At 34.5% G+C, this 13,038-nt stretch overlaps 2 protein-coding genes, 1 long non-coding RNA gene and 1 pseudogene across 9 annotated transcripts; 2 read left to right on the top strand and 2 right to left on the bottom strand.

The window, feature by feature from the left end:
• Positions 1 to 569: 569 nt before the first annotated feature.
• Positions 570 to 2,660, top strand: LOC104760851 (uncharacterized). 5 transcript variants are annotated; one of them, XM_010483825.2, is made up of 10 exons: positions 570 to 799; positions 917 to 1,012; positions 1,096 to 1,172; positions 1,255 to 1,337; positions 1,429 to 1,489; positions 1,560 to 1,627; positions 1,706 to 1,790; positions 1,879 to 1,965; positions 2,058 to 2,141; positions 2,225 to 2,660. In XM_010483825.2, exons 1-10 carry the CDS (start codon positions 784 to 786, stop codon positions 2,549 to 2,551), a joined length of 984 nt encoding a protein of 327 aa, XP_010482127.1. In that variant the 5' UTR covers positions 570 to 783; the 3' UTR covers positions 2,552 to 2,660. The 5 variants fall into 5 exon arrangements, 4 of the variants coding, with proteins under 4 accessions (XP_010482127.1, XP_010482129.1, XP_087354259.1 ...); XR_015588467.1 differs by having other exon boundaries at positions 658 to 799; positions 1,714 to 1,790; XM_010483827.2 differs by having other exon boundaries at positions 658 to 799; positions 1,724 to 1,790.
• A 1,539-nt stretch (positions 2,661 to 4,199) lies between these two features.
• On the top strand, positions 4,200 to 4,725 carry LOC104760850 (putative small ubiquitin-related modifier 4). Its single transcript, XM_010483823.1, has 3 exons — positions 4,200 to 4,307; positions 4,390 to 4,542; positions 4,636 to 4,725. Exons 1-3 carry the CDS (start codon positions 4,200 to 4,202, stop codon positions 4,723 to 4,725), a joined length of 351 nt encoding a protein of 116 aa, XP_010482125.1.
• A 3,565-nt stretch (positions 4,726 to 8,290) lies between these two features.
• LOC147922792 (uncharacterized) lies at positions 8,291 to 9,580 on the bottom strand (annotated as a pseudogene).
• Positions 9,581 to 9,627: 47 nt separating this feature from the next.
• Positions 9,628 to 12,213, bottom strand: LOC147922791 (uncharacterized). 3 transcript variants are annotated; one of them, XR_015589502.1, is made up of 3 exons: positions 11,356 to 12,213; positions 10,905 to 11,020; positions 9,628 to 9,988 (listed from the first exon to the last, which is right to left on the bottom strand). It is a non-coding gene; the product is annotated as an uncharacterized LOC147922791 (long non-coding RNA). The 3 variants fall into 3 exon arrangements; XR_015589503.1 differs by lacking the exon at positions 9,628 to 9,988 and adding an exon at positions 10,063 to 10,676; XR_015589501.1 differs by lacking the exon at positions 9,628 to 9,988 and having other exon boundaries at positions 10,063 to 11,020.
• Positions 12,214 to 13,038: the final 825 nt, after the last annotated feature.

Genomic DNA, 13,038 nt, shown 5'->3' with positions numbered 1-13,038 from the left:
AACAAATCCTCCATGGTAGCCCTTAGACGGATCCATATATCCACCATATCTGGATATTTATTCCATGGGAGGAACCTTTGTTGGAGAAGGTGGGGGAAACTGAGGAACACTAGGAACATAAGGAGGAATTCCTAGTGCAGCTGGAACATCTCACCATCTGAATAAGGAGGATTCCTTAGTCACCTCACCTCATCTTCAGAATAATAACAAAAGAAATAAATAATTTTCAAATTTAAACATTGAAGTAATTTAGTTCTTCTTTTTACTTCTAATATAATAATTAAAACTGTATAATAACTAATAAGAGAGTTAGAACTCACGTGGAAATGATTTTTATATCAAAGAAGCGGTCAACTGCAGTTCTACATTCGAGAGTATCATACACCTGATGAGTTAAATACATTTATCATTCAAACTTAAAGATCCTTACAATATGTTAAGATAAGTCAGTCAAAAATTATCTTTTACTTTTTTCATTGTTGTTTGTTTAGAGGTTGAGTGTGTATGGTGTGAATGTAATAATACACATATTTAGATTTTTAAATTCACATATACACAGTATATGGTTCAATGTTACATGCAAGAAAGGAACAAAAGCTTTGTTGCTTCTTTTACAAGTTTTGAATAGAATAAAAGAGTTGCAAACTTTGAGAAAACGGAAGTAACAAAAGAGTCACATAATTAGTTAAAGAATCTAACCAATTTTCAATATTGCAACACACCATTAAAACCATTCTTGCATCGTCTGCTTTCACATCAAGAAATACTTGATATCTTTGAAATATGGCATCACATATTGGTGATAATATAGTATCTTCTTTGTTTCAATAATATAAGATCGATCATTGTTCTGTTTTTTTTGTTGGACCATCTTTGTTTTTGTAAGCTGTTCTTGATGTTCTTGTTGGTAAAACAGAAACTGATGCAGTTGAGGTTAATCGTGGATTGCTGAAGGAGCTGGAAGATATGGGATTCTCGATGGCTCGAGCAGCCTGGGCTCTGCATCACTCTGGTATATGTTGTAAAAACCTCTTCAAAACATTCCTAGAATCATGTCATGGATCACCCATATTTTGTCTCTCTATTCATCTTTAGGTAACTCTAGTCTTGAAGAAGCTGTGAACTGGATCATAGACCATGAGAATGATTCACAGTTTGAAAAAATGCCTTTGGTATGTATAATTATATTCATCTTCTTTTCTTTTTTTCATAGATTCCATACGAAACTTTTGAAAAAGGTGTACATTCTTGTAGATGGAATTTAACATTGAGATTGAGTCACCAAATCCATATGATGATACTACAGAAACTTCTCAGGCAAGAGCTAAAGAACTAATGTAAGTAAGTCTCTCATTTGAACATATATGCATATTTCTTTAACTTTATTCTTTATAAGGACAAATGACTTCATTGTTTATATATTCTTAGGGAACAAGCTCATAAACTAAGAGAAGAAGAAGACACTAAACGTGAAAGAGAAAGAGAAAAGGTATGAAGGAATTAGCTTGCATCATACACTATCCTCATGAAGAAGACTTATAGCTCTAACTCTCCTCCAGGAAAGGATAAGAGCAGGGAAAGAGATGATGGAAACAAAGAGAATTGCGGAAGAAAACGAAAGAAGACGGTATGAGGAAGAGAGTTTGTTTCTCACATTGTCCCTTTGAATTAAATAAAACAATGTTGGAAATTTTAAAAAAAACAGGAATATAGCTTTGATCAGGAAAGCTGAGAAAGATGAGGAGAAAAAAGCAAGGGAGAAAATTATGGTTAAAGTTAATGAAGACAAGGTGATGAATCTTGATATCTTATTGTACACTCAAATTGAAAACTGATGATCTCTACCAAAATATTTTGGGACTAAATGTTTGTGTATAGCTGAAGAGAAAGCGGAGGCTTGGATTACCAACTGAAACAGAATCTGCTTCGACATCATCAACTCATGTTTCTCCACTTAATACTAAGGTACAAAGCTTCATCATCTATTATTTTTTGTTACCCTTAAAACTACGAAGAATTAATGGGCCGTAACTTTTACAACAACATTACAACTACAGAGGGTAGTAATGTCGCCGCCAAGCCCAGCCTCGAAAGCAGAGGAGATGAGGGAATGCTTAAGGTCATTAAGACGAAACCACAAAGTAAGAAACGTTTTTTTTAAAAAAAAAAAAAAAAAAAAAAAAAACTAGGAAGCTAATGAAATCTTGTTTGTTTGTTGTCATAGGATGAAGATCCAAGAATCACGAGGAAGACATTTGAAACGCTTATGACAGTTGTGAGGAACGCAGCTAATAAGCCAGGTGAAGAAAAATATAGAAGAATCCGTCTCACGAACAACTTGTTCCATGAGAGAGTTGGGAGATATAGCGAAGGTATTGAGTTCTTGGAGCTTTGTGGATTCAAGAGACAGGATGGATCTGAGTTCTTTTCTCTACCGTATCGTGATGTAGACATCAACCGGCTTCGAGACGCAGCATTTCAACTGAACGCTGCAATTACCAATCCCTTCTTCGGTCTTCTCTCCACGGAAGCTGAAGACCGTGAACAATAAAGTTTATCTTCATGAATTCTTATGTTCCATCTATAACACATAATATAAGACAAATATCAAAGTGTATATTTTGCAAGTTAAATCTCAAAAAGTGTTATGTTGGCTACTATTAAGGACAAAAAGTGTATCCAGATCAATATAGCCAAAAATGAACAACGCCAAAAAAACCTCACCGGTTTCACAGACATGCGGAGAAGTTTAAAGAATTGATTTGGACACCTATGTCACCAAAATGCACTTATCTTTTTGGTCAAGGGTCATGAGAGAACTCCAAACCTAAGCGTGATTGAGTTGGAGTAATCTCAGGATGGGTGACCTTCCGGGAAGTGATTGTCGGAACTGTACGAGTGATGACAAAACACAGGGAAAGATCATGTGGTGATTATGTAGGGACAGTAACAAGTCTTTCAAACCTCCCGGCAAATCGGCCGTCGGATATTGATGGGCTCACGGGCCTAGTGAGAGGACATGAGGCCCATGGACTAGGATTGGACATGGGGACCACTGAGAGGTGACGGTCGGGCCGTTACAAGTGGTATTAGAGCCAAACCCAGACGAGTGTGGAGTCGAGTGCGCTCACACTGTCAGGGGTGACGGTCTTGGTGCGTAACGAGGACGTTGCGATTCTGTTAGTGGGGTGAATTGTGACATCTCGGTTTCAGGGACATGCGGAGAGGTTTAAAAAGAATTGATTTGGTCACCTATGTCACCAAAGTGCACTTATCTTTTCGGTCAAGAGTCTTGAAAGAACTCCAGAGTTAAGCGTGCTTGAGCTGTAGTAGTCTCAGGATGGGTGACCTTTCGGGAAGTGATTGTCGGAACTGTGCAAGTGAGGACAAAACACAGGAAAAGGAAATTTACTAATACTCAATACATATTAAAAATTATTAAAAATTTATTAAAAATATGTCAGTTAAGTTTATTAAAAATTTACTAATACTCAATACATATTAGATAATCAAATAAATATTTATTGGTTATAACTTATATGATACTACATAATCTACAGTTTATAACAAAAGGAAATATTAAATGGGTCAAAGACCTTAAATGGGGTTAATGAATTTACACATAAATGGGGTAGGTATAAATAGGGAGGAGGTTTTACTTGTTAACACTTAACATCTCTACTCCCTATTTATAATCACTCAATGTGCTTTGAAGGTATTAATTTGGGCATTCATCCTAAATAGTTAGTTAATGAAGTTTTGGTTAAAAGAATGATATAGTCGAAAATTAACATTGGAAATAACAATGTTATGAATCAGTCATACCTTTTTTTACTGATGAATATATTTCTACAATTAATTGAATTGTGGAGTAGTGTCTCTGATGAATATATTTCCACAATTAATTGAATTGTGGAGTAGTGTCTCTTATTTTCATTTTTTTTTTTTGAATGGAAGATGAAAAGAGAAGAGACACTATTCCATAATTCATTTAATGATAGAAATACACTCATCGGTAAACAATGTATGACTAATTCATAATATTGCTATTCCCAATGTTCATTTTCCATGATCATTTTTTTACCAAAACTTCATGTATATATATACAATGGTTCTTGTAAAAAAAAAAATTATATATATACAATGGTTCATTTTTATGTTTTCACTTCTTGAGAAATTGAAAGATTTGATTAGAGAAAATGTCAACGACGACCAAAGTTTATGAAAGGAGGAAGGTGAAGAAGGAAGGGGCAAAGCGTAATGTTGCATCGGAGTCAGCTCATGTTACTTTGAACGTGAAGGGTCAGGTAAGATTTCATGTAAGATTTGATTGTTGCTATACATATTCTACTTCTACATTAACCTAACTAATAGCATGTTTGGATATAGGACGAGGAAGAGGTTAGAGTGTTCAAGGTGAGAAGGAAGACTAAGTTGATTAAGTTGATGCAATATTACAGCGATATGAGAGGTGTCGAGTGGAACACATTTCGCTTTCTATTGGATGGCTCGAGAATTCGGGAGTACCATACTCCGGATGACGTATGTATTATCATTTGAGTTTCTTATAATATATAAGATCCGTATGTCAGTTGTAATTGATTCGTTTTTTTCACTGTGTTTTTTTTTGGTTAGCTGGAGCTTAAGGATGGAGATGAAATTGACGCAATGTTGTATCAAGAAAGTGGTTTTGGTCCATCGTCTTCTATAATATTTAGAGTTTGAGTATTTATGTAATAATACCCAGATTCAGATTTCTAAATCCACATATATATATATATATCAATAAATGGTTCATTGTTACATGCAAGAAAGAAATAAAAACGCTGTTGCTTCAGTTACAAGTTTTGAATAGAATAAAAGTGTTGCAAACATTGGGGAAACGGAAGTAACAATAGAAAGATGTTGTATGTGTTACAGTAGTAGATAAAGAATCTAATCAATTTTAAATGCTGCAACATACTACACAATGACCATTAAAACCATTTGTGTCTTCTTTCATCACTGGGAGTTCAAGAAATACTTGAGATCTTTAGAATATGGCAGCAGCAACTGTTGATAGTTTAGTTCCTTCTCTGTTTTAATATTATATCAGATCAGATCAATGTTCTGTTGTTTTGTGGGACCATCTTTGTAAAGAAACTGAAGTAGTTGAGGTTAATCGTGGATTGCGAAAGAGCTCGAAGTCCAAGATAAGGGATTCACGATGGCCCTGCAGCGTGGATATTTCCCTTGAAGAATATTCTAACAGTAGATATCAATGTTGAGGTCAAGCCTAGTCTCAAAAGCAGAGGAGATGAGAGAATGTTTAAGATCATTAAAACGAAACCACAAGTGTTGATGTATGAATGTAGCAAATAAGTTGAGGGTGGTCTTTAAGGCTAATACGAAGAATCTCTTTTAATAAACGAGCCGTGACTTGGCTGAAAACAGAATGAATTACAAGGAAGAGAGAAGGGTCCTAGGACTTGAACAAAGATGGCCAAAGCCGAACTGAATCGACAAGATCTATTTTCTTCTTAGTAATAAAATTAGCTCAATGCTTAAATTTTCTTGCACCTCCAAAGAGTATTTAAGATTTCGAGAAACAAATTTGTAAAATACTCTTCATTACATTGGGAACTAACAAACTTAGTTTTTGTAAGGTTAACTATCAAACAAGAACAAGGACCTTATTTTTCTTCTAGTAAGGTTCATCAATAAAACTGTTTTCAAAGATTATGTTTTTGCTGTGATCAGTCGTAAATCGTAATCTACTTTTTTTTTTTGGTCGTCTCAATCATAATCTACTTAAATCAAAGAGTTTTCCAATCTCAAGAAAACTGTGACAAATAATTGTATGTAGAAAGGTTAAACTCAAATATATAAATGTTTTTTTTTTTGAAATACAGTTCAAGTATCTTGTAGTCAAATGCAAAATAGCACCAATAACTAAGGCTATGAATGACCAGATTTTTAACTGGTTGTTAGTTTTTAGAGTTTTGGTTTTATAGTGTCTAAAATAAAATTAAAAAAAAAAAGCAAAAAAAAAAAGAAAAAGTTAAGTATTATTTCGTTGAAAATAAAGGCATTCCACTAAAACATCAAACTCGTTGTTTTTAGGGGTTTATTGAACGGAAGAATCTGTATCGTATCAAGGTCTGTATCCCGAGTGTATCCTCTTAGGCCGAAGACTCCTCTCGAGGAATACACCGTTTAGACTGCTAGGTTTGTTCAATCAGTTAGTCAGACCCCTCTGCTATGTATGTGGTAATAATATTTGCTCCCTTGGCTATGAAGTTATGTAGCGATTCAGTTCTGAAATCCTATTGTCAACAGCTTGACTATATCTCTGGTAGATCCTTAGCTAATAGTCACCCTTTGTCAATACTAGCTTGCGACTTCAGCCATCACCCAAATGTCATCAATCTTATTTGCTTTGTCCTCCTATTACCTTTAGCAACCAACTCTCACCATTCGCCATTATATTTGATATATCAATTGTCTGTGTCTTTCCGGCTACAAACTTTGTGTGGAAGCCTTAATCTCCATAGCCATGGCTCTTATGTGAGAGAGACTCCACATGTTATGTTACGGTCTGTCACTTATCCTTGGCGCATCCCTCTAATAGCTTCTTTGATGAGTTCTTTTTCTCCCAAACATATGAAGTTCCCTGTTATGGCCCTTGTACAACCTCAAGTAGCTCCCCTCACGCTGGTGAGACGCTTAGCCATGACGACAATTTCAACGTCTCCTAGTCATTGTTTGACAGGGACCACTTCACCTTCCAATGAGCTCCTCTTGGAAAAGTTATCGACATACTTGATCTCTCATGTGCTATTTGCTTCCTAGCAGGTGACTCAAAGCTCTCTTGGATTAATGGTCGATGTAATCTATGTTTATTTATCTTTGTTTGGCATTGGGGAATGCCTCTGTTTGCTTATGTTGTGTACTTTGGATCTCTGTATCCCTTCTTGGTATTTGAAATTAAGTGAATGAAATCAAGTATTTTGACAAAAAAAAAATTGAACGGAAGAATCTAATAGAATATGAAAAAATCAAAAAAATATACAAATCTAGTGTTATACAATTTTGTATTTTGAAGATTCTAATAAATTACAGTATTATTCAATTGACTGATTTTTAAATTTTATTAAAATGACAGTGTTATTTAATATTATATGGTTTTGATAATAATGTCATTTTGTAAGGAATTTAATCGAAAATTAAAAAAAAACTTGAAGAAGTAATTCCTACCTTTTATGATCTCATTCGAACATAATCCATATTTTTATGTTAAATTCTATTTGAAACTTGGAGAAAAATCAATCAAATTTAGTTTTCTTAAATTCTAAAGAATCAAAAAATTTAAAGTCTTGAATGATAATTTTTTTTAACCCAAACAAACAAAAAGGGAAAATTTCCAAAAAAAACTCTAACTTATTTTTATTTGGACGTTTAATACCCAATACCTTTTTGATTGGAACAAAAATACATGATATATTAAATTGATGTCAAATAAAACATTGTCTTTTAAAGATTGGTAGAATCAAACATACGACTTAACAGACATGTACATGACAAAATAGCTAAACCGAGTTAAATTTCATTCACAACTCAGTTTACTAACCAATTTTCCCCAAACAAAAACCAAAACCAACTTTAAAGCTAGTAAAAAAAAACAAGGCCATTTGTTAACAACTCAGTTTACTAACTAATTTCTAGTTTAGTCTATAAAAGAGTTAATCAACAAGAAATATCATTAATCAGCACGGAATACTAATTGGTCCCAAGTCTTACCGGTTTTGAATTATCCGGATGAGTGGCTTGAGCAGGTGGAGATGGATGAGCGGCTGGCTCAATCATATTCTATAGGTCCATGAACAGGGTAAAGGTTGTTCCAATTTAATCCTGATGAAAACCGTTGTTAGACCAAACCCAATACACATACTCATTTGAGTGTCTATATCTTTTAATAATACTAAAGATAATACAAATTTCTTCACATCCTTCCTTTTAACTTTTGTCCTCCCATTAGTCATCTTTGGGTGTCTAACTTTTTTTATTAAAAAAATGTTTAAAGTATATTTTATAATGTCATGTTAGTTATATAATTTATGCAATATTAAGAAAATAAAAACTAGTAGTAGAATACATTTACTAAAAAAAACAAATATATTACATTAAAAACTTTAAAACATATATTACAATTCTAAAAAAACCACAAATTTAAAACTGAATACAATTTAAAAAAAAACATATAATGATAGAAACATATGAAAGCATTATGAATAACATAATTAGCATCGGTCTAATATCGAGTTGTGCCAAATTTTTGCCAGATATGTTCAACCAAATCAGCTTTAAGCCGTCGATGTTGCGTTGTATCACGAACTTGATTCCAAGCACCAATCACTTCGTCGAGGTTGTTAATCCTATCTGTAGAATATGTTAAATCGACACGTGAAGTCCGGCTTCCTTCTCGTTGATGGAATTCTGCTGTATTGTACAGGCTGTATCCATCTCGTTCATCTTCTACTATCATATTGTGCAATATGATACATGCTCGCATTATCTTTCCTATTTTTGCCTTATCCAAAAAAAGTGCAGGATTTTTAACAATCGCAAAACGAGCTTGCAAGATTCCAAAAGCACGTTCGACATCTTTTCGGGCAGCTTCTTGACACCTTGCAAATAATGATGCTTTCGGGTCTTGTGAAAGTGAAATTGATTGGATGAATGTTGCCCATCTCGGATATATACCATCAGTGAGGTAGTAAGCCATATTGTAATGTCGTCCGTTGACATAGTAATCTACTCTCGGAGCTCGACTTTCTAAGATGTCATAAAAAACTAGTGAACGGTCAAGAACATTGATATCATTTAAAGTACCTGGAGGACCAAAAAATGCATGCCAAATCCAGAGATCTTGCGATGCCACAGCCTCTAAAACGATTGTAGGTTTTCCAGATCCACGAGAATACTGTCCTTTCCAAGCTGTTGGACAATTCTTCCATTCTCAATGCATACAATCAATGCTTCCGATCATCCCGGGAAATCCGCGGTCCTCTCCTAAATTGAGTAATCGTTGGAGATCCTCTGATGTAGGTCTTCTTAGGTACGTATCTTGAAACAAATATATAATTCCCTCCACAAAATTTTCCAAGCATTGCATTGCGGTTCTATCTGCGAGGCGGAGGTACTCGTCAACCGCATCAGATGCACACCCATATGCCAAAATACGAATGGCTGCTGTACACTTTTGTAATCCAGACAGACCCAACCTTCCCGTAGCATCTCTTCTTTGTTGGAAATATGATACTTCATTGGATAGTGCTTCAACAATACGAATGAACAATGATTTGTTCATTCGAAAACGACGACGGAAACTACCAGCAGAGAACGTAGCATTTTTGCTGAAATAATCATTCCATAATTGAATATGCCCTTCTTCGTGTTGTCTATCAATATAAACTCTTGGCCGCCTTGAAGTAGTTGGTTGTTGATCATTGCCATAATCATCTAGGCAATCTTGGAATAGATTGCCAAAATGTTCATCAAAAAATTCATCATATTCATCATCTAAATCTGGGGAAGACATGATAATAAGAAATGAGAGATTTTTTAAGAGAAAGTTGGGATGAGAGATTTTTTAAGAGTGAATAAAACACAAGGAATATGAGTTTACAAGAGAGTTGGGAAGTAGCCGATATACAAGTTTGCTATATATACAAGTTTTCTGAACATCAAGTGGGGAAAGAAAAACACAAAAAAGTTCACGGGTGTTGTTCTCTTGTTGTTCACGGGCGTTGTTCTCTTGTTGTTCACGTGCGTTGTTCTCTTGTTGTGGTGAAAGAAAAACACAAAAAACCAAGACCAGAGACTTTTTGTTCTCTTGTGCCGACTTGAGATCACAAGGAGAAAGTCACGGGAAGATCAGAACCAAGACCAGAAACTTGTTGTTCTCTTGTGCCGACGTGAGATCAGAACCAACACATGAGATAAGAACCTATCAACAAACAACAGAACATAACCACTTAACATTGGTTAGAACGAAACAAGAACAGAACAACTTAGCATTGATAACAGAACATAACCACTTAACATTGATTAAAACGAAACAAGAACAGAACAACTTAGCATTGATAACAGAACATAACCACTTAACATTGATTAAAACAAAACAAGAACGGAACCACTAGACATCCCGTCAAAACGAAACAAGAACAGAACAACTTAGCATTGATAACAGAACATAACCACTTAACATTGATACAAGACTCAAACTATCCTAACATCTCATCAATTAGCTTCTTTCTCAGATTGATTTCAGCCTCGGACAGATCAGTTTTGTTGACTAGACTCGCTAGAAGTCGTTGCTTGGAAATTCGTTCTCTCGCAGCTATTTCTCTCTCTCTGATCTCCCACGCCTTCTCTAACTTTTGTAGAGAATTACCCTCAGTTTCTATACCACCACCATTGTTTTTTGTTTTCCTTTTGGATGCCTTAACACCTGGAGGGCGTTCAATAGCTTCTTCCTCGAGACGAGAAGTTGTATTTGAACTGGAGGAATATGTGCCACTAACATCAACCTTTGTTCGTTTGGTGTTTTCAGGTCCTCTCAAAGCATTCGAAGAACACCACTTCTGCTCATGACGAAGAAGCCTCCAAGCATGCTCTAGAGAGACCTTTTAATTCTACAAACAAGACTCCCTTCTAGTTTAAGTGTTACAACTGTTTTTATTCTAAAAGACTACCTTTTTTATTTCTACAAATGTTTTTAGTGTTTAAGTGTTACAACTACCAAACATTTACTAAATGCTTAACTACCAAGCAATAAATCAATCGGATTCTACTTTAAAAAAACAAGACTATGGTCATAAGCATTAAACCAAATCCAATATATGAGTCGGTTATGATCAAACCTGATGTGTGAATGCATAAGCTAATGCTCTTTCCCTTCTCATCGTTGCCTCGTGCTTGTGCAGCATACCCGCTTCCACTTGTGCCTTGGACTGATTGCTGTCGTTCCACTTCTTGCCTACATTGGAGAAACCATAGAAGCCAAGGTTACAGTTGCTCACATTCATGAGTGGCTATAGCATTCACAAGTTCTAATCAAGCTAAACCTGGATCAAGAGTATAAAGCATAGTGAATAGAGAACAGATTAACAAAGTTGGAACCATTTCGCTTGTATGGCTAATCTAATCCTACTCAGAAAAGAATTGATTTTGATGACATCAATTTTTGACCATTTCGCTTTTTTAAAGCTAAGTGCTTTGATAAAACCCCAAAAGACAAAACAGTTAGATTCTAATAGAAAAGACCCTTTTGTATACTATACGGGAGAAGAAGAGAAGAGGAGGAAATGGAACCTGAGAGAGAGAGAGACTGCAGAAGCAGATCTGGAAGCAGAGGGGAGCTCAAAACCTTCTAAAAATCCGAATCCGACTCCTTCTTTGTTGTAACAACAGGCTTCGTATCGACGATTTGATGAGTAGTCTCTGGCTCTTCTTCTTCTTCTTCTTCGGATTCATCAAATGATATCAATCTCTTGTGTTTCTTCTTCTTGCTCTCCTTCGATTTCTTAGGAGATGATTGCTCCTCCTCTTCTTCGGATTCATCTGATGATATCGATCTCTTGTGTTTCTTCTTCTTGCTCTCCTTCGCTTTCTTAGGAGACTGCTCCTCCTCCTCCTCTTCGGCCGCGTGTCTCTTCGATTTCTTCGAGGGTTTCGTCTTCTAAAGGCGACGAGGCGAGATCGGTTTAGAGGACGACGAGGCGAGATCGAATCGATCGGAAGAAGAAGAGGACGATGCGAGAGCTATTGTCGTGATGTTCTTTTGTGTTTCTCTCGTTTCGATATTGTCGAGAGAAAGAAAGAAAACGAAGAGAAGATAAAACTGAATAATAAAAAACAAAAAAACAAAACTCAACCAATACAAATTATACACATGTCGGGTCTCTGCTACTCTCAAAGGATCACTGCAGAGACACAAATCTCTCAAAAATTAGAATTAAAACTTTTCTTTTTTTTTTTGTTTCTATTACTAAAAAAATCAGAGACATCCCAAGAGATTGTGCAATGGGATTGCTCTTAGTATCAAGAGCAGAGCAGAGAGATGCATCATCGAATTAAACTCATGAAGAGAAGAAGAAGATATTACACAGAAACAATTGAGGGGGAAATATGACATTGTATTTATCCCAATTAAACTTCCTAAAAACCACTAATGACATTGTATTTATAACTTTACTTCTCATTAGAGCCATCAACAGTTTTCATAAAAAAAATATTTACAAAATCATTAAATGTAATTCTCTGAAGTTTTTATTGTTATAACCATTTGTATGTATAACTTTAGAGAAATAGTTAAGAGAAAGTTTTATATAAACAATAAATTTTATGATATTTGGTAAATAATTATATATTGGTGAACACAAGGTAAGCTTTTCAAGTTTCATACTGTTTCTGTTTAACAAAGAGTATCATTTTAGAGAAACTTTTAATGCATTTTAATGTATTTTATGCTAAATTTCTTAATTTACCCCTAAACCCAAAGCTCATCTTATTGAATTTAATTTATTAAACAATTATTAAATAGGGGCAAACATGTATAATTCATTATTTTCTTAATTTGTGTGAAATGTGTCAAAATGACGCTTTTGTGCATTTCTTAAGTCGATCTGAATTTAACATTTTGCTCTTTATTATCTTGTTTTATTTTATTTTCGATATTCTTAATATTATTTTTGGTGATTAATCTAATACGTACTACTCATTATGTTCCTTAAAAATTGATGTTTTGTGATTTTTTTCATATTCTACAAAGATTGATTTTCTACAACTTTTAATTAATTAATATTAAATTTTTGTAAACTTTAAGAAATAATCATTAAGAAAATTTAAAAACTGAATTGCCATTGGTTTATAATTACACAATACTTTTTTAGAAAAAAATAATAATGTATTAAAGTTAATAATCATTGATTCTTAATTTGTGTTAAAAAGCCCTCTACATTGATTTTTAAGAGATAGAGTGAGTATTTAAGAAAA

The sequence above is a fragment of the Camelina sativa genome, chromosome 18 (assembly GCF_030686135.1).
Source record: "Camelina sativa cultivar CO46 ecotype springtype chromosome 18, ASM3068613v1".
NCBI lineage: Eukaryota > Viridiplantae > Streptophyta > Magnoliopsida > Brassicales > Brassicaceae > Camelina > Camelina sativa.
The sequence above is the reverse complement of the archived record's forward strand: the minus strand, read 5'-3'. Positions and strand labels throughout refer to the sequence as shown.